Below are 25,601 nucleotides of genomic sequence, written 5' to 3'. Positions count from 1 at the left end.
CACGCGTTAGAAACGAGAAAGTAATCTCGATGACCTTTGACTAATTTTAACTCTACAATCATACGAGTGAAAAGCTTTCGTTTTACTGGACCGCAATTTGAAAAAAAAAATTGTAGACCTAAAAATCCACCGTCGGCCGTCTGTCCTTCCTTAATCTCGGAGAACGGAATTAGACGAAAGACGAAACCAGATATGAAAACCTTGGGGCAGGAGTCTCGATTAACTATATTCGAACTTCCCACGCAAACCGGAAGTCACGTTATTTCAATTCAAATTTTTTCCCCAAAAGGAGTTAGATGATATCTATTGTTAAAGGAAAAGTACGATGTATACGGGGACAAGCTACTGCAGTTTTTCCAACAACAATAGACCATACAGTGACGGCCTAGAAACTCTTTAATATTTTCATGTAACTTTGATGAAATATTTTAGTACATTTTATAGTAAGATATCAACAATTATTACACAGGTTTGGAGAAAAATGATTAATAACCAGCCCGTATCGCTCTATCGCGCTCGATATTAGCTAGCACCGGTCACGACAAATTAATATTTTTCTCTCCGCTCTATACCGTTTTGTTACAACATTGATTTTTTTCTAATGACCGAGGGGGATAACTACAAAGATCTTTTGCGCGAATTATTGTGAACGATCTTAAATACTGTGCAAATTAATTGTTAAACAATTAAATATTAGACATTAACAGCGTGGATTCCAAAGAATAAATAATTCCTTTAACTACTCGATAAAGATTAAATAAACATTTACTTACCTTCTGACTGGGCCAAGAAATATCAGAAAATTTCTTTTCGTTTTGTTTCGGAAATCGGTAAATTCACAGCATTCCGTCGACCACGCCGTCCCGCGCCATCCGATATATTTGAAATTTGGGACGACACGTCTTTCATTTGTCGGCTCAGAACCCGACAAAGACTCCTGGGGAGTTTCTGCACCCGCATTTGTACGGTTCCCGTGCCCGCCATAAAATTCCGGATTTGGTAGATTCCGGATCGATTTCTCGTGTCGATGCGTGGACGAGTCGTTCGAGGTCCGTCCGCACCCAGCCACCGAAATGTCGACAGCAGGCCCGTGTTGGACTAGTCTAACGAATCCTTAGTCTCCGACTATCAGGTTACAAACAAAAATAGTGGCGAAACGAAATGGTCCTGAAGTATTTCTCGGACAATAAAAACCATTTGTCCTTACAATTTATATTAGGTCACCGGTACAGAAATAGAGTTAGAAGAAAGATCGTAATAACATTCTCCGTCTCCCGCTCTTCCTCAGCCATGGACCGGGAGTTTTTCCAGCCAGACGTTAGTAAATAGGTTGAGGTTGTTTCGGAGCTCGTCCACGCATCCAAAACAACCGGTTACTAAAACTGAATTTTTATTGGAAACCACGTACAAAAAAAAAAAAAAAAAAAAAAAGACTCGGCGAGGACGTTCGAAATCGAACTGCGTGTGATTGGTGCGGATGGACGACGTTTTTCATTCTTTCTTATAGAATTCTTCCGACAAATACGGTTTTCCAACGTCTACGAAAAAAGAAAAAACATTATATTTTCACGGTTAGGTAAAATAAAATTAAACACTTTTTTCTTTAAATCCATAACGTACCGTACAAGTAAATATATATTACCACGTAAAGAATCTAACTATATTACAATATATAAATGTCGGTAGGTTTCTACCCCGACATTTTAAACGTATTCGTAATACATAAGTTACGCGTCGTTCGGAAGTTGATTTCCCCACGTCTCACCTTCGGACATTAAGAATAAATAGAATCTGATTCCGTTAACGCAAACCGGAAGACGCTTAAAATTGACCATTGACATTAACTGGGTGAGAAATCGGGCTAAGTCGACAGAATGTCCGGTGGCACGCACCGTCGGAGGTCAAGACAAAATTTAAATAGTTTTAAAATACATAAATCCACGCGCATTGTCCAGACGGGATGGCTTAAAGAGGGGGGAAAATTGATTTTCGGCGCGGGCCGGAGAGGATATTACGGTCCGACTTATGAGCCAAATTAAATTGGGAGTGGGACGGGCGCGAAACTCGAATAATTTAAGTGAGTAACGATCGGGCATTTTAGTGTAAGGCCATCGGACTTCGCATTCTCCTTTAAGTTCCAAATCTAGCCATAAAAGAGGTAAACGTTTGCCTTTTAAGTTTGTAAGTTTTTATTTACGTAACTCGACAAAATACGGAAACGTTAAACGTAAAAAGTCGTACCGTTCATTTAATATACAAATATTCGGGAGAAAACTTTTCCTCCTCAATCACACCTAACCCCCAAAATTAAACTTATATTTGTGCTAAGGAAAAAAGTCGTTCCTACCCAGGCGTCCGGTGGCCGAGGAAAAGTGCGCGCGTAGCTACAATAGATCCGACAGAAAGCAATCTTACGTTGAAATTGTAAAGAGCGGCCATCATATTTTATTTCCAACCGCAAACGGGGAAATTTCCCCACCCGGACGGGGCTAGGGAATTTCCCCGACCGAAACGAACCAGGCAACGGAAAACGAAAGATGGAGTTTGGACCCGACCCGGTCGGATCGAAAGATAAGACGACGATAAGATTTCTCTCGGGGCGTCTCTGGCCCCATTCCGACACCCTCTACTTTCCTGTCGACCTGGTAGCCCTTCGGCCGCTTTTTCCCGGAAGTGTGCCAAATTTTAAAGGACGGCGAATGAATTCTAAGACGATTCTCTTGGTCTTGTGCGCCTGGGCCTTCCGGAGCCACCGCGCCCACGCCCAGTGCCTGCGGCCCGGGTCCCTAGGCTTGACAAGTGAGTACCGAATTCCGGAAGGGAAACGGAGGGCCTTCCGCCCTAAATGAGGAAAGTTAAGAGAGAAGCGGCCGGGTCGGACGCTTAAGGCGGGAAACGGAAGGAGCCGCCTCTCGGTATCGGCGCCGTCCGGCTTCTTTAATTAACACTGGGCGCGGGTCACGTGACGCGTCCTAAGGAAAGGTGGACTGGAAGAAGTTGCCTTTACCTCCCCGGCCGAATGGGAGTTGGCTAACGTGGTCGAGAAGACGACGGATCCCGATAAAGCGTTATCGTTCGTCGGAAGGTTCGTCGGGCGATTATGGGCAACGTTGCCCTACGCCTAATCGAATAAAACTCAAGTTCGGATAGAAAAAAAAGCTTCCACGATCATTTTAAAATCTGCTGTTAAAACGTAAATACTTTAGCCTAGTACAGTACTGTACATTTACGCCGTTGTCGTTCACGACGCTATAAAACGGATGTAACGTTCCATTTATTCGTGATTTTTTTCAAAAATCTGCAGTTTTTCTCGGATATTGTCAGAGACGGGATAACTCTTTGACAATCCTGCTCTCCCGCCCGTGTATTCTCAGTATTGCGCTCGCTCTTGCGCATGGTGAGTCTGTTCATACGCTCTGTGCATATTTCGCGCCATAACAGTAGTGACAGGGTCACGTTGACCCTTGAATAGCAACGATGTCGGTAAGTGAAAACTTTTGGTTTTAATTTAAATCGTTTTCTCTAGTGTAAAATATATATTATTTTAAGTGGTTTTTATACGCCATTATAGCATAGGTTTTTGCCGTATTTTTGTTTGTTTTTTTTTTCATTTTGGGTTTGGGTTTGCCGCAGGTATGGGTAGTAGAAATATGCTTACGAATGAAGAGATTGGGAATGCTTTGTTTGATGATGATGATTTTGAAGAGGAGGATATTTCCGCAAATTCAGATGCTTCTATCTCTGCTTCGTCTTCTTTTCCGTTTACTGTTGATAACAGAGAAAACGCTTTGTCTTCGTATACTAAATGATGCTAACTGTAGTGATATCGATTCTAGCGATGAAGAAATATTTAGTGATCACGACAGTTCGACTGATATTGAAGAGGAGATAGAAAAAGAGATTTCCCCCACCCCAGATCCACCTGCCTCCGAAAATATTGATACTTCGCTTGGGTCTTCTACAGCGCATCGCTCTATTACTTTGGAAAAAATAACTGTATGCGTTGGGCCAAACAACCTCCAGCCCAAAGTCGAACTCCAGCTCACAATATTATATCTATATCCGTGGAAAAACCTAAAGGACCAGCATCCACTTTAGGTCCAGAGCTATCATTAGTGACTGTTTTTGACCACTTCATCGACGAACACATACTTGAGACTATCGTTCCACACACAAATGCCAAGATTGAAGAGGTTCAACTAAAGTACAAAATTTTTAAACGCGCTCATTTATCTGGCATGGACTGGATATGACATTTTTCGTTGTACAATAACTCTCTGCCGATTTAGATTTTTGTTATCTTGCTTGACATTCGATGATGCTAGCACTAGAAGAGACAGGGCGAAAGATGAAAAGTTAGCGGCTTTATCTAATATCTTCTCTGAATGGATAAGTCATTGTCAAAATAATTATTCTCCTGGAGCAACTCTTACTGTCGATGAGATGCTAGCACCCCTTTCAGAGAGCGATGTGGTTTTCGCATGTATATGCCAAAAAAAAAACCTGCCAAATACGATCTGAAGATAGTGATGTTGACTGATGCCAAAATCCATTACATGATAAACGCAGAAGTTTATTGCGGCAAAACATCGGACCGACCTAAGACCAAAAATGACAAGCTTTTTTCAACTGAAGTTGTACTATGCTTGATACCTCCAGTTGAGGGTTCTAATCGGAATATCCTGGCGACAATTGGTTCTCATCCATTGAATTAGTAGAAGAACTGTGGTCCCGAAAACTAACATATGTGGGGACTGTGAAGTCAAATAAGAGAGAGATCCTAAGAGAATTTTTACCGCATAAAACAAGAGAAATAGAATCGTCTTTGTTTGGCTTCACAGCTAAAATAACAATGACATCATATGTTCCTAAAAATCCAAAGCTGTGGTTCTCATTTCTAGCATGCATCACGATAGCAAGATAGTTCTTGATCAACACAATAAGCCGGAGATGATCACATTTTACAACGAGACAAAAGTCGGGGTTGACGCTTTGGACCGAAAGTGTGCCAACTTCGCAGTTGCCAGGGCCACTCGACGGTGGCCAATGGTGTTATTTTACGTAATGGTTAATATTACAGGTGTAAATAGTAAAATTATATATGATGCAGTCACTGGAAAGTCAGTAAATCGACCTAACTACCTTTGCGGGCTTGGCATAGAGTTATGCCTACCATACGTTCGACAGCGAATTTACAATGAAAAGATACCCCGGCAATTGCGTATGATAACATCAAGGGTGTTTAAACTGCCGCTGTCTGAAAGATCTGTTCCAGCTGTCTCTAATGTTTCATCTAAAAGAAAGCGTTGCAGCATTTGCCCCTATAAAAAAGATCGAAAAACGAACAGTGTTTGTTCCTCTTGTAAAATTCCAATTTGCAACACTTGCTTAATAATTGTATGTCCAAACTGTTTAAATAACAAGTAATTGTGTGTCATTTCATTACTAAATATATATATATTTTTCCTAAATAGTGTGTTTTATTTCCATATTGCTATTCGTAAACAGAATAAGCATTGTTTTTATGGAGGGTCAGACAGACGCCTAGAATAGTCAACGTGTAAAATTTATTTTAAGTAGTCACCAAGGGTTAAAATTAGTGATGTAACGAATATTCGTTTACTACCCGGTATTCGGCCTATTCGGCCTATTTTTCACTATTCGGCCGAATACCGAATATTTAAATCACTATTCGGCCGAATACCGAATACCTAAAAACTACTGATGTAACGAATAGTATATTCGACCTCAGCCGAATACCGAATATTCGGCTAGGAGAGTGGCCGAATACCGAATATTCGGCCAGGAGCGTGGCCGAATGGCCGAATATTCGGCCAAACTATTCGGCTTGATTAACGCACGTACAAAAATTGGCGCGCAAAAATTATGGCAAAGATCGTGCACCCTGCTCTCTATTTGCCTGCTGTCACTACGATTTTTTCTTCCAGTAGGTCTAAATTATTTAAATTAATTAATTAAATTATAATTATTAAAGTTAATATGAGATGGAGCCTAACGTCTACCTCTAGTGCCAAATTGGTTTATAATTTATGTAATAGCCGTAAATAGCCCGATATGATTCGGCAACAACTTGCCGAATCATATCGGGCTATTTACGGCTATTACATAAATTATAAACCAATTTGGCACTAGAGGTAGACGTTAGGCTCCATCTCATATTAACTTTAATAATTATAATTTAGACCTAATGGAAGAAAAAATCGTAGTGACAGCGGGCCAATAGAGAGCACGGTGCGCGATCTTTGCCACAATGCGGTTTGCGCGCCAATTTTCGTACGTGCGTTAATCAAGCCGAATAGTTTGGCCGAATATTCGGCCATTCGGCAAACGCTCCTAGCCGAATATTCAGTATTCGGCTGAGGCTGAATATACTATTCGTTACATCACTAGTTAAAATATTACGGTCCTCCGGTCTCCTTATATAGGATAAAAGAGTTATAACAGTAGCCGGAGTTTTCTTTCGTATCAGAAGAAGGTAAGACATCCTTTCTTTACCTTCTTCGCTCTAGGCCTAGTACATTTCCCAATGACTTTTTTGACTTTATGTAACCGATTAAAGGTAGTCGCACCGAAACCGAAACCGCCGCTGGTTTCCACACCGGGAACACCTTAACGCCTCCCTCTCCCATAATCTACCAGAGTTGAAAATAACGCAATTCCTTCCCGCGCCGATAGAGATTAATTGTTAATGTTGAAATATTCGGCGCTACAAATTCGAATTCCGTTTTAAACGTAAGTAAAGCGGTCCGAAGGAAAACGTGTAAAGCACGCTCCGGCAAAGCAAATTCTTCCAATCGGCAGCGATTCTTCAAGCGCTGCTGATTGGAAGAAAAATCCAGCAACCGGTTGCTTAACTTTCCCGGCGACATTTGGTGGAGCCATCCGTTATCATATTTTATTAAAAATTTTTTATATTTTTAACAATTATAAATTGGCAAAAACTTTAATTTTCGGGATAGGAATGGGTTTTATAAAAATTTGTAAAGGCTAATAGCTAGTAAAATCGTCATTAAATCCAAGATACACACGGTTCCCCTTATCTTTCCATCCCGTCGACCTTTATGGCCGAAATTTAATAGCATCGACCCCTAATAAACAAACCTTCCGGTAAAATTTAAGAAATTTTTGACTAAAGGTACAGTACAGCCTGTACTGTACAGGCGTTATTAAGCTCGAAACTGGGTGAAGAAAATCGTGCCCCCCACACACGCCAACATCCATACATTGAGAAAAACCCTCCGAATTCTTTTGGATTTCTCGACGTTCAGTGTGTCCGAGTCGAAAAATGTAAAAATCTCGGAGGATGATTTTTCGATCTACAGCTTCGCTCTGTTATATGTAACAGGCGGGAAATGAAAAATTTAAAAAAGGTAATGGAATTTACACCCTGTCTTTTCAGATAAGGAGTTTCCGGATGTGACGCGGTTCCCAGGTGGGTACCAGACCGTAGTGCGAGTCAACGACTACTACTCCGTGAGTTCCTCTTTCTTGTCTTTCCTTCTGTTCCGGGCGACGGAAACGTCTCCTAAAAACAGGGAATATCTAAAAGTATTAGAACCATTTTTAATGACGGTGGCGGCGTTGACGCCACCCAATGGGAGCGTTGCAGTTTGGTTTCCATCCCAGCGTTCGGGTACGACTAGTCTCGACTTGGTGGTTAAACTCCTCCGCGGCCAATAAGGCGTCCGAAGTCGGGACGTGCCGGAAAGCGCCATTCCGCATTTAATTCTACAGCCTATCGGCGTTTGATAGGGAACGGCGGCAGCAGTCCCGTCTCTCCGATAAGCGTTTCCGGTGCCCGGGCCAGTCTTTTACGCCCGGAAAAAGAGACGGGACACATCCAGGTCTACCGCGCCATAAACGCAAGTCCGGGAATTTTTTTTTTTTTTTTTTTTATTGGACGGCGGAAACACGGCCCGGATCCGCCGGATTCCGGAATAAGGCCTTCCGGGACCCGGTGGATGGGTCGGCGTCCCGGAGTAGTAAGCCGCGCTTTTCGTTAACAGGAACGGTCGCTGCTGGTCACCGAATATTACGACGCGGAAAATTCCGGCGGAAGAGTAGAAGTGGAGCGAGAGGGGGAGAAAATTTCTTTCGTCTATTTCGACCGGACCCAAGAAGTGTTTACCGTCCGAGGTAAGCGTGGTCTCCGGCGCCGTTTTCGATGCCGGAGAGAGTTAAAGCGGATTCATTGGCAGATTTCGGCTGTCGGACCACCCCGTCGGATCGATTCCAGTTTCCCGCTGGAACGGACCCGTCCGGGAGCTGGGTGTACCGTGGAGGATCCCGTTTCGTCCTGGGTCCCTCGGCCGCCTTAGTCCGGGCTTTGGAGGATTACCGAGAAGGCAAAGTGGTGAGTGTTCTTTCTTTTCTCCTTTCCTTACCCCCCGACCAAAGTTCCTTGGCGGGCGGAGATTCTTCTCACTCTCCGCCACCGTGGCCAATATTAAATGTCTACGGGCCGCGCCTCTTTCCCCGCCGTTAGTATCTGCTTAATAAATTAATACGAAACATAAAAAATGGTCTTGGATTGTGACTCCGATCTCCATTGCCATACGTTAAGCCAAGGTCCCGTTTTCCAGAGCGGAATTTTTCCTCCGTTGAGGAAAGGACGAATGGGATGGAAAATCCCTTTGCTTCTGTTTGCATACGTATAAAGTACTACATAGTATAATACATATTTATTTTCTGATAAAGTTTAGTTTAAAATCTTATTTATGAAAATTCTGTTGTCAATATAAATGCAATTATAGAAATAACGCGATATAGATTTTTAAAATATTTTTATTGAACCTTCTTACATTCTTATATATAAAGTTTACGTACCTGTACAGTACCTTAAAACGTCTCGGTAGAGGAAATTAATGCAAACAATGATTTACGGTCACAGAAGTATTATAAACGGAATATCATACGTAAAATTTTTATACGGGTGATATATTTTTTCACATTTTTATACATTACACATAGACGGAAGCAAAAAGTAATTAGACGGAGATAAAATGATTGAAAAATATAAATTAATAAAATATTTATTTTCCTTCAAAATGATTTTTAGATTTGTCATTTTGAAGTTTTATATTTAGAGCCTGGTTTTTCACTTAAATCCATTAAACGTATAAATATTCTCTTTCTCTTATTCATTAAAATCAAAATAATTCTTACGACTGTCCTCCAATAAATTCCTCTCGCACCTCTTCTTTCTACGTAGCTCTAAGATTTTTTCCGAATTCTCCCCTTCCACGTCAGAGTAGTCTCGGTTTTGTTCCGTTGGAATTTTCACTTAAATATTTTGGTAGCTGGAAAATATTGTCGCTACGGCATTTGACTTTGCTATTCTTTTATTTAGAAAAATTTTCTTTTAATAATATTTTTTTCTCTTTTAAGGATTTTTTTAGAAAGAAATTTTATGAACACATTGAAATTATTAAAACTAAAGAAACACACAGAATGAACCTAAATACAGGTGCAGTCATCAATGACATCTGGCAGCCACTCTTAACAAGTAGCAAAGCCCATTAAGATGTTCTACCGCCCTCCCTCTATCATGCCACACTGTGCAAGTCACACCAAACTTTCAGTGTATGATACAGGGAACACACTTCTTTTTAACCTCTCATATCATATGTTCTCTGTACATCTCATCGGGAATTATTTCACACCCTACAGGTATTCTATTATTAATTTTATATAAGAATTCTGCCTCTTAATATATACTTAATTTTAGATTTAAGGGTTAATGTTACCTATGGTTCCAAAATGGCGGCTCGTCTCTGATTCCAGCAAATAGAAGAAAGGAAACAGTGGGGATGAACGTTCTAACCTAACCTAACCTAACCTATTCTAATAATTTTGTTGGTAATAATAATGTTAATTTATTAGAATAGGTTAGGTTAGGTTAGAACGTGCATCCCCACTGTTTCCTTTCTTCTATTTGCTGGAATCAGAGACGATCCGCCATTTTGGAACCATAGGTAACATTAACCGATTTAAGTTTACTCCTTTTCTATTTTAACACGTGTATACTGTCTTAATGTGTATAAGTGTGGAGCCAAAAGAATTTTTAGCTCCATTTTTCCCCTCCTTTTTTTGAACTACGTGTATATCTTTTTAGGAGTCATGTTGGTTTAATTGTCACTATCTCAGATAATAAAGTTTTATTGTATAAACCATATACGCGTATACTAATTTTTTCAATGCATTTTGTAAATTTGTAAACCTGTAATTAATTTGCTGATAAATATGTAATAATAAGACTGAAGAGCAGTGGCGTGCCGTGACATTTGATGATAGGGAAGCTGTCTTTCTGTAAGAAGCCGACTTACAGGGGCAATCAATTAATTGCGCGTCAGGGCCCGTTCGTATTCGTTTGTTCGATAAGCCAGTAAAAACCGTAACTTCTTTAAATGTATTTTTAATAGATCATCTGACGTACTTAATAAATAACAGAGGTAACTGTATTGAACTTTCTTATTACATTTAATAAATTCCCTATGCCCTCTAAATACCAATTCTTACTTTGAGAAAAAACCTATAACATCTATAAATTTAGATATATCTATTAATCGTAATTATCTTGTTATAATTTTCAATATTTATTTTATATTGTCTACCAATGTTAAATTCTATTCTATTTTGATTTCCAAATTGCTTCAATCTTACGAAAGAATCGTCATTCGTCATAAATTTTATCGTCAAAATGTCGAAATTTTTTGTTAACGTATTTATATTTAGTTTAGGCATTGGTCTTTCTCTTTTAAAAATGTTTTCTTTTTCATTATATGGTCTTGAGCCTAAACTTTTTTAAAATACATAATATAAGGGCTAAAATTAAAATTATAAAAAAATAACTTACTTGGTAAAACAAAATGTGTGACGAATATACATGCCTAGTATAAAAAATTCTTCAATTATATGAATATACTTTTAAAGAAACTTATAATTAAATATAACTTTGTGAAAAAACGTACATAAAAATAACAAAATATTCTTTACTTTTTAAATTTTAAAACAATCCACTTAGTCAAATAGCTCGATACGAGTAGCTAATGAATGGAATCAGAGACGGTCCAGGTAGGTGTGTGCGTGCCAAATCCCGAAGGTGCCGATATCGGTCAATGTCAAATGCCTCTTTTGTGGCATCACTAGTAGTATATCTCAAAGGACGCCACAGGGCTGTTGTAAATTTTAAACGTTTCTCACCAATGTTTACAACGAAAATGGACTGTATACAAGCACACACAATAATTGCACTATTAAAACAACTTTATTACTTACAACAATCCAAAACACTGCGATAATACTGCCCGGACTCCTCTCGAATCCGTTCCACAGCCAAGATGGCGTCCATGCCCCCAGGAACATCCAAAAAACACGCGAAAGAAAAAGCGCCCTCTCACAACATTAAAGTTTTCCAAAAAAAGAAAAAATAATTTAAACACACCATAGCTGTAAAAATGTTAAACTTAATAGTCATTTGTTTTCTAACTAATTCGTTTTAATACCACGTGTACACGGAAATCAGTTCCCCACTGTACTGAGCTTGTGATTGGTTCGGTCAAGCTTTTGTTTAAGTAAAATTCTGGCTCCTTCAACAGGGGTTTATTTATGTCCCCATTCCCTAATCTGTTAATTATTTAATTACTTCTTAAGTAGAAATAAGTCGAAACCAGTTACTTTGTACTTGAATATCTGTAGTCTTGGGAAAACATTGGAAAGACAAATTTTTATGACAACGGATACTTAGATCATAAATTTAAGGAAAATAAATTCTAGAGCTTTTTTGTACCTTGTGCGTTTCATTCATTAAATTTGGTTGTAAATGATGATGCCAAAGTAACAGTTAATTTTTTAACATTGTACAAGAATTGTACACGTTTTATCTGCATCCGCTAACAGATAGGACATACTAAATCGTAATATCACCGGTTTAACATTGAAATCCGTAAGTAATATAAGATGGGAAAGCAGAATAAACGCAGAATAAATATATCAAATATTTTAATGGAGTTTTTTAAAACTCCTGTCAACTATACAGAACTATCATAAAAACATGCCAGTAAATTTCTATCGGTTGGGTTAAGTTATAAATCTAGTCTAGGGTGGGCAACCTTTTTTTATAACACGGGCCAGAATAAATTTTACTTTTTTTCCGTGGGCCGTAGTAGTTAATTGACGCCTTCTTGTGACTTGTAATTTTTTTAGTCTGCAAATATGAAATAAATAAATAAAAAGTTAATTACTACATTTATTTCTCTTATCGTTTTCGAAAATTACAAAGAATTGGAAAAATAACTATTAATTAGCTATTTTTCCAATTTAATAATCTATTAAAGATCTCGCGGGCCGGATAGAAACTTTTCGCGAGCCGTAGCTGGCCCGCGGGCCGGGGGTTGCCCGCCGTTGATCTAGTCTGCTCACGATTCACATAATCGGGCGAGGGTGGCCGAATATCTAGCAGGCGGCTAACAGCCCACAACCAGTCCGGGATATAAAATTGGGTGCTTTATGCGTGTGTCGCTTCTACCAGCTAAACCGTGACGTTGGTGCTCTATAAAGCGCATGCGCCAATGCCTATATAATCTGGCTGATTGAAAACTGACCCGGTTTCGACATTCCTTCCGCCACTGACATTCGAATATACAATAGCAATCTTATCGTTTATTTCACATGTAGTATAGAAATTTGTAATAAGATACATAATGCAGTTATAATAAAATATTAATTTTAATTAATTAAAAGTACGTTAAAATATGAAAATTTATATTTTATAAAATACAACGGAGGGTCATTGGAAGGTGGAAGCAGCGCTTCCATAGCTTCCAATGACGGCACTCAACTGCTGAAGAGGGGTGTTAAGCCCGAAATACATATCTGTTCACACCAATAAACCAACCTTTTTCCTCTGAAAGTGTTTCCTGTATGATATGTTCTCAACGGCAACATTGTGCTAAGAAAATACATATAAATAAAAATCTACCGTTTAAACTATAAATCGAGCTAACCGTTTTAATGAAAAATTCTGACATACAGGGAAGGAATAAAAAAAATATTATTAAAAACTAAAAAGTTTGTACAAAAAGAGTTCTCACCGTCACCTGATAACCGGGCGAAATGGCCGGGTTATCGGGTGGCGTCGGGCCTGTTTGGTAGAAGAAGATGAATAACTATTTTCCTTCTCGGCAGGTGTACATGGGAAAATCGTCCGAGTCGGTGAGAGGAATCCGGGCCGAGTTTTGGCAAGAATGCGTGGAGGACGGACGAATCAACGCCGAGTATTATTTTGCCGGTAATTACGGCTCTTCCCTAAAGAAAGGACGCGGCAAAGGGTACAGAGCTTTTCTTTGGTCTTGGCAGAGGAGACGTGGAAGAACGAATTTGGAGAATCGACTCCCGTCGGCCTGCCCCTGAGAGCGGTGTTTCAAGGAAGAAATCTCTCCGACTGGGAAGTCTACCAGACGCATGACTTCGTTCTCTTCCGACCCGGTCTGTCAGAGTCCGACCGTCCGGCGGTAAGAGGAGGAAATTTCTCCCGGCCCCGGGGAGCCTGTTCCTCCCACCCCCTCCGAAATTCTTTATTTCAGGTCCCGGACGGCAAAGGATGCCTCAGGTTGGCCGAAGAGCTGCCCGTCTGCCGGACCTTCGCCGACACCGATCTGTCTTATTCCGCCGAAATTCTGTACACTCCAGAAAGCGGAAACTACTCCTACGTCAGTTACGTCGACGTGAGTATCTCCTCCCCTGGTCCTCGTCCATTCCGAAATTTGACCAGGGCGCATTTTTCAGTTCGTGTACGACGGCGATTCGGAGTACGTGGCCTTTCGCTACAGCAATTGGACCCGGCCCTTCCGCGACGGAAAGAGACGAGTGGACGCGTATCGTCGGATCGTCTACGACACTCGAAACGGTAAAACTCTTGGCTTCTTCCCGGTTACTTTTTTCTTCCATCCGAGTTGTCGATCCAATCCAGCATTTTTCAACGGGATGTGCCTACTGTAGTTTTTTCACGCGGAATTTTTTACCCGGAGTTCTTTGAAATGCAAAAAGGACAGGTGTGCCTTCTCGGCAATAAAAACGTGGCAGGCCAACGGCGAAATCCCGAGATTTTCGGTTTCCACATCCCATGGTATTGATACTTTAAAACTATTTACGATACCGCCCGTCGACGCCCGATTCCATTCCGAAATATTCTATAATACGTCCTCCGCGGGACAAAATCATATTTTACCAGCCAGGAGTAGGTAAAAGTTATTTGTAAAGGGATGCAAAGTGTTCCCCACATTACAGTGACTTTCATTGTATCCGGAAAAGATCGATGGGTCTCGACGACCGATAAAAACAAACAAATACAAGACGTCCGATACACACAAGCCACTGGTATCGTTCGAAGGACAATAAAGTGACAAATATTCCACGCCTGGCTATTTTCCTCGGCCGCCGGCCTCTACCTGTCTCGGTGCCAATTTTTCCGCCGGGCCGCCGCTCAAATCGGGTTTAACTGCGCTTTCTTCATGCCTAGGTGTGACGTACGAGATAGACGAAGACGCCCGACAATGCAGAGTGTCGCAGCGAGAGGAGGTGGAGCCGACCATCGACCTCCCCGACGGAATCCAACTTGGCATTGGAAACGAACTGTTTTTGGACCAGGTGGAAAAATTTCAATACCTGGGACGGGTAAGTGCCTTTCCAACTTTCGGTAGACGACCAGCGCGCCCGGGGAAGGAAAAGTTTCGTAGCTCCAGTTTGGGGACGAGACGTCCGGACTACTCGTACGATTTATTTACAAATGTTCACTTACACAAATAAATCGTCGGAGTCGAGAAAATATGTCGTAACCGGTCGAACCGGTAGTCGGAAATAAACGGCGGGGGCAGAAGGAGTAAGCCGTCCGGTTCCGGAAAATAAACGGAACATTAAGTTTACCTGGCCAAAGCATATGTTACGTACTCGTATACTGCCAAGGGCACTATCTGCTAGACCGAGGGCTCGGTTACTTGGTAACCCCCGTAACTTCGTTCCTTTCATCCGTCCGACGGAAGCCGGACGCCGTCTTCGACCGGTCGACGCCCCCGCGGAGTTTTTGAACGGGAAAAGTGGGGATGTAAAAGAGTCACCAAACTTAAAGAAACGACCCCGACTGAAAAGGGATGGTGGGTCGCCGAGAGAAGAATACGTCGCTCCCGGAAAGATGAACGGGGTCGCGAGACGGAAGAGGGTAAAACTGTTATCCTTCCCGCATCCCGAGACGGCGTTTTACTGAGTCGTCTACCGCCGGAAAGAAATTGCTGTTTGTTTTCAGAAGAGAAAAAGAGACGTTTGGGTAGATGTCTTCGAGTGGGCTCAGAAACTGGACGAAAACTTGGTCAGCGTCTCCACCAGATACTTCCATCGCGTAAGTATTATCTTTTGCTTCTCTTCCTTTTCTTTTTCCGCAATCTTTTACCCAACCGTTCGTCCGTTTCCGTCTTCTCCTCCACCGAAAACGGAAGCGGAAACACCCCTATCTTGAGCTCCGAGGTAATTCTTTCCGGCTTGGGACTTTTCGAGGGAGCGGAAGAAAGATCGTTCTTCACCAACCCTCCCCTTCCTTGGTTTTTTAAGAACGAATTCCGGGAAGAAGAGACGCCGGTGGAGACCTCTCTAGTGTATTTGGACTCCGCCCGAAAGGTAAGTCGCCTTCTCTTTTACTTTCTCACTCTTGCCGGCCTCTGACCTCCGACCTGGGTCTCGAGCAGATTTCTTCCGGTTTGACCATCAACTTCTACCAATTCTTCACCGAAATCGACGACAAATTCTCCGTCTTCGACGTGGACTCGTGCTTTCCCCGGGGCAGCGACCGTCGCTGGATCTCTTTCTTCTTTGAAGGTGGGCGGCGTCTGTGTCGGGCGCCTCCTTTCTTCGTCTCGTCTCTACCTCTTTCTCCCCGCAGTCCGCGGACAAGAAGAATTGTTGAGGGACGCCGAACCCTACGTTGCCGACGTCCGTCGCCGAGTGGCCGACATGGTCAGAGACGCCACTGGTCTGGCCTGGACCCGAATCTCCCGAGTGCTGGTGAGTTGGCTTCCCAAAATTCCCCAATTATGCTTTGCCCGCGGAACAGTTCCTTCGTATTCTCCGCCCGCAATTTAGCCCATTTCTATTTACCTTCGGTTTGGTAGGCAAAAGCTTATACACTTTGATTCTGCATCGTCCGGGACGAATATGAATGTAAAAGCATCTCTCTTTCGTCGGTCGGAAGAGACGGAGAGGAGTTCCGATCGGGAGATTTTCCGTCTTTCGGGAAAGACGAAAAGTTTTAAAACGAGACTAGACTGACTCCGCTTCTGTCCATCCTCCCGGCCGTTCTCCCGAATTTCGGATTCAGAATATCCTTTCGTCTTAGAAATGGCGGAGGAACCCGCTTCGTTTAACCGGCGATTTTTCCACAGGTGGACTTAGATATTTCCGGTTTGCTGGCCGACGTCTCGCTTCTGGACAGACCCGATTATTTGTGTAAGTATGCCGGAGGAAACCTCCGTCATTCTTCCGCTTCGTCTTCTGACTTTCTTCGTCCGTCGGTCCAGGGGATTTCTCTTACGATTCGGAAGGCTTCCTGGAGGATCCCGAAGATTCCGTGGGCATGGTGACCAAGCATCTGTGCGCCAAGTTCTGCCTGGAGTATCCCGGAATGTGCTAGTAAGTTACGTCCCCGCGGTCACGCGCGCCCGATCAACAATGGTATCTGACTGTTTTTTCGTTTAGCGCCTTCTCCTATTGCGGAAAAACCTGTTACCTGAAGACGAAGAGCACCTGGACCAAACGGGCCGCTCCCGGATGTCTGATATATCGCCGGAAAACGGGTGAGTAGAAAGAAGCGTGTCAAGTGTCGCGAAGACGAAGGTTGACGCCTGATCCCTTGTAGATTACGATCCCCTTCTCACCACTGACTCCGCCCTGGAGAAGTTGAACTCCGCCCTCGAGAGCGGCAACCTGAAAATATCTTTCTCGGTCAAAGACGTGGCGGGAAATTACAGAGTGACGTTTCTTTTCTATTTTTTCTCGCGCCCTTCTCGACGTCTTTGGGTTACGCTTTCGCTTCTTTCTTTTCAGGACGTGGAGTTGTCCGTCTCCTCACTCGACAGCGAAGCCCGGGACCCGGACACCCGATACACAAAAATCGGTAAGAAAAGAGGCGCAAACGGCGGGCCAAAGACTTTTCTTTGATCATTATCCCTTTCTGTTTTTCAGCCGACTTCGACAGTCACTACACCGAGTACAAATACGGATATAAATTGAAAAAGGGAGCCGACCACGTCCGTAATCTGGGCAGTTTACCCTACCTCACCTGTCAGAAAACCTGTCTGGCTGATCCCTACTGTCAGTCGTTGTCTTCTTGCGCCGGAATGGCCGAGTGTCTGACCAGCACCAAACACGCGGTAGAGGTTCCCGACCGGGAATTGGTGAAGAAAACCGACTGCCTGGTCTTGACCCGTGAGTTCCTTTCTTTTCTCCCTCTCCGCGTTTGTCACGGAGTCAGTTTATTGTATCTAAACGTTGACGGTGAATGCTCGATTATCCAAACTCAGAAGAGTCTTTCGAATAATCCTGAAACCCGTTTGTTTTTGTCTTCTGCGTTCATCCGGCACAGTGCATTTAAGCTTCTGCCAACAATAAATACTGTAATGCAACTACAGTAAGACCCCGCTTAACGCGAGGGATGCGTTCCTAGATGACAAAGCGCAAAACGAATATAGAGAACCCTTTATATTCGTTTTGCGACAGTCACTTCGACAGTCACTACACCGAGTACACACTTTAACATAGAGTAAATAGGGATAGGGAAACACGCGATCAAAAATAAACAAATTTTACTATATTATTATGCAAATTAATATAAAAATATGTTAAATAACACAAACATACGCACACGGAAATGGAAACTTCGTTTTTTGTGATGGACTCCCGACTTTTCTGAAATTATTGTTTTTTGGTATAAAATCGTGAAATTTCACTGTCTCTTTTTTTCTATCCTTAAGCAAATGTCGGTAGCAGACGATCGCATTCAAGACGCCTCGTTTTGCTTTTGCACTCCTTTCAAAATCTTGACCATTCCCTACAATTTGATCAACGATTTCGGTTATCAATACCAAAATTTTACTAAGGAGATCTGTAGAGAATTTTTTTGGTTCTCCGTTTTCAGAATCTTTATTTTCCAGTTCTACACGAATTCCTTGTTCTGCCAGTTCTAGTAGGTCGTCGTTGGTAAGACTCTCACAAGAAAGCTGCTGTAACTCCTCAATATCCTATTCGTCTATATCTGTGAGGTCCGAAACGAGGTCGTAAATCGCGGAATTCTTGTGTTTAAAGTATAATGATATAATATATAAGAGAAAAAGAGAAAAAAAACTTTTATCTAAACGCGACACAAAGACCCCAACACGTGTTAAACGATCTGTCAATGTCAAACCGAAAGGTAGAACTCTGACTCAAGCGCTCATAAACAGTCAATCTACGAAACAAATTTCGGAAAAGGGAAAAGATTTGATGGATAGAAAAACATTGCGTATGATCGATCGGTGAAGTTTCAAAATGACAGAGACCATAAACAACGGGTTAAATTATGAGCGCAAGTTTTGTGGTTCTATCAACAATCTCCGAGCATAGTCGACGAAAAGGTATCGAATAGACACTTCGGATCGGACCTTTCTCGTGACCCGAGTAGACTTCGGTTTTCACCTGGAAACAAAGAAGAGACTAATCGGGAAGCAAGGAAGGGAACGAGGGGGCAATCAGAAATACGAATAGTGGGAGAAAAACTATAAAAATCTGAAATTCGAGGTCGAACGACAGTTTTCTTCTGGATTAAACTCAAGGTAGTGCTCTTTCAAATTGTGTTGTGTCGCCGTCGACTACTTAGAACGCCATATTATCTCTGCCGCTCATCCTCATCCGTCCAACGATCCCATCTTGTCCGCGCCTGGGCTACGACCGATAGAACGAACTCTTGCCGCTCCGAAGAATCACAGAGATTTGGAACAGTCAAACATTGATGTAAGCATAAATGCTACAAAATAAACGGCTTTTAATTTTGTAAGACACTTGTCATCATTTATCTCCTCCGCCACACCCACATGTGAAAATCCCTTAGGTTCATCCTGACGCGGGATTAATTGATCTCCTCCTAAAAGTCGGCAAGCTTACACATCTTCTAGTCCTGCTGCATCGATTAGGTTGAGTTTGGTCAACCTAACGATACAGCGATAGGCTCTTCTCGTTGAGAATTCTTGAATATTTTCAGCCATATCTTCTTCTACACTTTGTTCGTGCATATATCAGTTAATTCTTGACAAGCGAAACCGATATTGCCTATGGCATCCATGATGTTATATTTTTTCCAAAATTGCACCAAACAAACACAGATTTTTGCCACCTTATTCTGATTGGTTCGTGTTCGTAAATAATCGTATTATATACGAATCAATGAAATGCCGCGATAATTTAAATCGGCGTAAATTTTGAGCTTTTTTTAAAGCTTCGAGCAGACCGCGTTATATCAAATCAGCGTTAAGCGAGGTCTTACTGTATCGTGTTTAAAGGTAAATTAATTTACTCAAAATCTATCGCCATGTTACGTATATATTACCCAATTTCGCCAGGATACAATCGGTACGTGTCCAAGCGATTACACGGACAGTTTATTGTACTCCGTACTATATAATGTACTGTACAACGCTATATGTTTTTTAAAATGAAACTCGTTACAATAATCGAGCTTCTGCTGTGTATTATTCTGTTTCGTTTCTTACTTATTGGGCTGCAATTTGAAAAAAATTGTAGACCTATAAATTCCCACTGTCGTCCGTTTGTCTGTCCGTCTTTCCTTAATCGGGAGAACAGAATTAGATAGATGAAATCAGAGAGCAGAGGACCCGATTAAATATATGTGAGCTTCCGATGCAAACCTACATAGCCTACATAGCCTACATAGGGGACAGTTTGATAATCAGTGTTCCTGTTGAATTTTAATTATTATGCCTTTGCGTCCTTTTTAACTCTATTTAAAATTTATTTTGTATACTAGTACTTTCTATATATTAACAGGACTTATTATACTGGAAATTATGGATGCAGATATTTAGTCTTACAGATCAAAAATAATGTTCTTTATTTAGTTCACCTGAACACATACACTTTAAACATGTGTTTCGTACTTGTTCGTCCCTCCTCAGTAGGCCTTTAAACGATACTTTCTACAATTAACATTAAAAACATTTTTTGGTACAATTATAACTAAAATTAGTTTTTTAGTTATAATTGTACCAAAAAATGTTTTTAATGTTAATTGTAGAAAGTATCGTTTAAAGGCCTACTGAGGAGGGACGAACAAGTACGAAACACATGTTTAAAGTGTATGTGTTCAGGTGAACTAAATAAAGAACATTATTTTTGATCTGTAAGACTAAATATCTGCATCCATAATTTCCAGTATAATAAGTCCTGTTAATATATAGAAAGTACTAGTATACAAAATAAATTTTAAATAGTGTTCGTGTTGGTTGATGATTAATGGTAAGTTATAGAATATAGTTACTCTTATCGTCCCACGCTCTAGTCCAGTGTTTCCCAACCTTTTTTGTGCTATGCCCCAACTAAGTCTTTCTAAAATTCTTATGTCCTCCACGTATACGTTGAACTCTTTTGGAAGATCTCTTGTCGTGTTCGTTGAAGTTTTTCTTGCACTTAATTGCCACACTGTTTTATGGTAACCACGATAAAACCCGATCCTTTCATCAAAGTCTCTTGAACTTTCCATCGTTGCGAAACGCGATCTGAAACACCACAACTCGTGTCGGTCCAACCCGAGGTTTGGGCAAAGAATGTCCTTTCTCCTCTTTCACCAGCCTAAGGGCCTCGTTCATCTCTTTGTTCTCAGTGGTTCCCAGAATTCTTAATCCTACCCAAGGGAAAAGGGTTATAAAGGAAAGTTCTAGAAGGAAAGGGAAACAAAGAACAAAGAAAACTAAAACTAACTAAAATCAATATTTACAATAAATATGGTGTACAGCGGTTATATGGTTAACTTTAACTCTGGACAAGGGCATTTTCGAATTGCCCCCCTTAACAATCAAATTGCCCCTCTGTGGGGCGTGGGCCCCACGTTGGGAAACACTGCTCTAGTCAGTCTCGAGCAGGCTAAATAAACAAACAACGGTTCTGTTGACCCTCAAATATATATATATATATATATATTGATTTTCGGATGTTTTTTGTCTCCAAATTTTTCTAAAAATTTTTACCCGCGCGAAAAAATTTTATTGCGATGATTTTAATCAACCTTTAATGATGCACGATTAACGCTTAATTGTTTTTTGTGGGATTTTTTAAATCAAATTTCATTCATCGTTCTAAAGTTCTAGTGCATGGATTTTACTTCGGTAAAGTTATTTAAAGTTTCTTTCTGATGTCAAAAACGACATCCATGGGCCGGATGGCCGAGCGGTCAAGGTGGCAGCCTACCGCTCTGGGGGACCCGGGATCGAATCCGAACGGGTCGAATAATCCCCAGGAATTTTTCGGGGGGTGGTCCGTTCAGATATCTCGGGCCCCGTCCCTCACCACCCGGTCGCCCCATTGTGGGCCTGGCCGAACCCATAATGGGCCTATTAAAAGAGGCCCTCTTAGTGCCCACAGGGCGGAAAGAGTTAAAAAAAAACGACATCCAATAGTTTCTAAATTTTTTTAATTAATATATTTTATAATATATACGTTTAATTAAGTCGGGAATCGGTAATCGCAATAAAAAGTGTAATTTTTGAAAAATATTTAGAAATATACAGCCAGCTAGTATTCACCCTACTTTAGACCCTTCACCTCCCGAGACTTATATGGAAACGTCTTCGGGATTTTTTTGGCTTCTTAAATCATCATCTCTGGCGAGACTGTTATGAGGTGGCAACCCTAGCGGAGAACATATATTTAAATAAAATAAATTGAAAATATGATTCAAATTTTCAACCCGGCATTGTGAAGACGTCACAATAAATAATCGCTCGTTTTTTTTTAAATTAATACTTATTTATTTTATAATTGTCGTACTGTACAGTACATCATTGCCGATGATTTTTTCAGTTGTCCCTCTCGACATCAAGCTAGAACACACAACACAAAAAAAAATTTACCACCATCGAGTTACTTAACTTTCCCGGCAAAATTTAGAACTGAGTGTGTGGCGCCACCCGTTATGATATTTAATTATTAAAAACTTTTTATATTTTTAACTATTATAAAATGGCAAAAGGCTTAATTTTGAGGGTAGGGATGTGTTTTATAAAATAATTGTAAATGGTAATAACCAGTAAAATCGTCATTAAGTTCGATCCTACTGGAGATACACACGACCGCCTTTATCTCCCCACTCCCTCGACTTTTAACCGCCAAAATTTAATCCCTAATACACAAAGTTTCCTGCAAAATTTGAGAAGTTTTAGACAAAAAGCGCAGGAATTATTAAGCTTCAAAGAGGGTGAACAAAATCGTGCCCTCCCACACACACCAGGAGTCGCGGCAGTCATTCCCCGCCAAATCAAAAAGTCACTGACTGACTTTATATACAGAAATCAAAGTTACCAATTTTCGGAGATCGATTTCTCCGCCCTGCAAACACCTCAAGTAATTCTGGATACCTCGTTGGAAAGAAAATTGGTTTATTAGATAATGTGCAAAATTCAAGATTTTCTATAAAGCGGTTGACGAAATACTGTATAAGTAATTGAAAAGTGCAAAAATCGTATTTTCCTCTTCTCCTTTTTCAACTGGCACTTCGGACGGTGCGAGAGAAAAAAAAACCCCACTGGGTCTAGAGAGCTTAAATTTTAAACTTAAGCCTTTCTGGTTATCGGCAAGGTGATGGCCAAACTTTCGGGTAGATAGGTCGAAGTTCACGGGGGTTTTACCATAGAGCTAATTCAGTTTTACGGCTTAATTTTATGCTTATGAGGATAAAATTACATAGAAACAAATGAATTTTATTCAAAATGTTAAACGATAAAAGTTTAATTTGGAAGACTCAGACGGATGGTATTATTAGTGGCAAGAAATAAGACAGGAAGAAGCGATACATTCAAAATCTCAACGAGGTGACAGTTTTATGGTGACGGAAATCGTTCGGATGAAACGGAAAGTCTAATGCGGCATTTCATACAAGGCAGAATGAATGCAAATGACTATGGAGAAATGTCGGAGATACTTCTCTTACTTTTTGCAGAAAAATAGGAGGCCCAAGATGGAACTGCCAACTGGACAAAGTCTCGATACACGATGTCAAGTCTATCTACGAATGGTTTTTGAGCAATGGAGTGAAGGTTCGGATCGGTCACCTGGCAGTTCTGATCTACCCATTGAGAATCCGTGGGGTAGGCTGGCTAGAGTTGCGTGCGTGAGGTTAGCCGACTGTGTGCAATTGTCTGAACAGTCGAGGGGTCGAGACAATCGTGCGTGGGCGCGATTTACACACCGAGACGGGTCTACCGTTCACTTTTCCCATTTAATGAAAATAAAAATATTCGTTCAAAATGTCTATATTCTTTTCGTCTTTTATCGTTTTCGCCAGATTTTAAATCTCGATCAATTCTCCTTTGATATTTTCTTTTTAAGAAGAGAATTCACTAAAAGTCCTAATGTCACGTCGAATGTGGTCCTACATTCGGTTCTTCGTTGATGATCTTCCGCAGGATGAACGGCCTGGGGTCACGCTAGTAAGTTCGGATCCCAACTGATACGTCGTGTCGAAGGCCGTGTTCCGTCGCAGCCGGACGTTCGATCGCACGACACGGGGAACTTGGATCTAGCGTATTCCGGTCGATCCCGGACCCGCCAAAATAAGATCATCTCGGAGAAAAGAACAAATATTAGACCAAAGAACGAATCTTGGAGGAGAGAACGTCGTGTCCTCGAAACACGCGTTTTTGAAGGGTTTCTCTTTTCTATCCCGCATTCCGATTGGTCTTTTGTTGTCTCCCCGTGACAATTCGAAACCTTTCAGGACGTGAGAGACGTCATCATCGACACTTAATTAACCCGATCCCGGTAAGCTAAAATTCCTCCAAAGTTTCAAATTCTCTCCTGTAATTCCAACCTTTTGTTTTACTTTTTGACGGAAAAAACTTTTATCGTTTTCGCCAGATTTTAAATCTCGATTTGTTTTTAATTTCGAAAGGTGAAGAGTTGTATTGACAGACGCTATCCCGTGGAGTCCAACTCGAGATCGGAAATGTCTTACCTTGTGTATCATGGACTTTGTAAAAAAAATCAAACGCGTAAATACGCAATAGCTGTACATTTTTTGTCAACGGCAGGATTGCATGTACTGTACTGTACTATACTGTGCTGTACTGTACGTATCGCCGTTCCGTTGGAGAACACGTAGTTTCGTTAACGGCCGAAAATCTCTTAACACGCAAACAGTCTTTCTCTCGAAAAATAATTTTATTTTTTTCTGTCCAAGGCAATTACCTGGACTCGTTTGTCAGACACGACGGCCTGATTAAAGCCACCACCGCGGCCAAAAGGCTACCGATAGACAAACAGGAATTGTGCGCCAAAGCCTGTTTGCAAGATGACCAGGTGGACTGTCGTTCCTTCGACTTCTGTCCTCGTTCGGAACACCTGTCCGATCGGTGCCTACTGCACACCGGCCGCCATTCGGATCCCCGAAACGAGAAGTTGGCGCTGGACCCCACCGGCCTGTGCGGCCATTATTCCAGTAAGTACTTCCACAAGGACCGGGCTCCGGTGCTCCGCTAACTCTTTCCCTTTCAGGAAACCACGTCCGCGACTTCCGCAAACTAAAGAACAGAATTCCGGTAGATCCCGCCCATTTCACGGTGACGGGCGTGACGGCTGAAGGATGCGCTCGATTCTGCGCTGAAGGGGTGGAATTTCCCTGCGGCTCCTTTCACTTCTGTCGCACCGGGAGGCGGGGAAAAGCCCAGTGCGGACTGAGGACCGAGAACGACGTCTCGCCCGCCATCGTCTCTAATTCCTCCTGCGACACTTATCTGCTGGCGAGTGAGTGCCTTATCCCTCTCTTTCCTCCCCTTTTCTCGCGGAAATATCCTATTTGTTTATTTTTATATTCCAGAAAGTTCCCGAGAAGGAAGGAAAGCCGGACGAAGAGGCGAAAGGAGCTATTCTTCGGGTAAAATTCGGCGTAAAAGGAATGCCAAAACCAAAGGCAGGGGGTACAATCTTATTTTTGGTTTTTCGGATTGACAGCGGGACTCGGAGTCTTCTTCTTCGTCTTGGGTTCGGGATTCGCCGTAGTGGCTCTGCTGATCTTCGGAAAAATAACCGGAAGAAAAATATAAATTCTCCGACTGGTTCCGGGGGCGGCCCACCCCGGAACCAGTTTTCTTACCGACGGAGACGAACTTCGGACAGTCTTCTCTCGGTAAACGACTTTTATAAACCAACGAAAAAAGAAAATGGGCAAAATTACACCTTTATATTTATTACGTTTTCGGGTGATAATCCAATATTTGTCGGAAATCCTTTCTCTTGTTATTTGTGGTAATAAGAAAGGAAATATGTCGATTTGAAACTCT

At 41.6% G+C, this 25,601-nt stretch overlaps 1 protein-coding gene across 1 annotated transcript; it reads left to right on the top strand.

Annotated features, from left to right (window-relative positions):
- The first annotated feature begins 2,614 nt into the window (after positions 1 to 2,614).
- LOC136985973 (uncharacterized) lies at positions 2,615 to 25,601 on the top strand. Its single transcript, XM_067283393.1, has 23 exons — positions 2,615 to 2,799; positions 7,421 to 7,494; positions 8,028 to 8,157; positions 8,220 to 8,374; positions 13,207 to 13,309; positions 13,378 to 13,532; positions 13,605 to 13,745; positions 13,807 to 13,927; positions 14,540 to 14,694; positions 15,320 to 15,412; positions 15,622 to 15,687; positions 15,756 to 15,885; positions 15,950 to 16,071; positions 16,449 to 16,512; positions 16,584 to 16,695; positions 16,762 to 16,859; positions 16,922 to 17,034; positions 17,110 to 17,179; positions 17,248 to 17,490; positions 24,503 to 24,760; positions 24,817 to 25,065; positions 25,139 to 25,196; positions 25,265 to 25,601. The coding sequence occupies exons 1-23, from the start codon at positions 2,700 to 2,702 to the stop codon at positions 25,362 to 25,364; spliced, it is 2,910 nt and encodes a 969-aa protein (XP_067139494.1). The 5' UTR covers positions 2,615 to 2,699; the 3' UTR covers positions 25,365 to 25,601.

Source organism: Centruroides vittatus, unplaced genomic scaffold (assembly GCF_030686945.1).
Source record: "Centruroides vittatus isolate TY-2023 unplaced genomic scaffold, ASM3068694v2 contig_986, whole genome shotgun sequence".
Classification (NCBI taxonomy): domain Eukaryota; kingdom Metazoa; phylum Arthropoda; class Arachnida; order Scorpiones; family Buthidae; genus Centruroides; species Centruroides vittatus.
The sequence above is the reverse complement of the archived record's forward strand: the minus strand, read 5'-3'. Positions and strand labels throughout refer to the sequence as shown.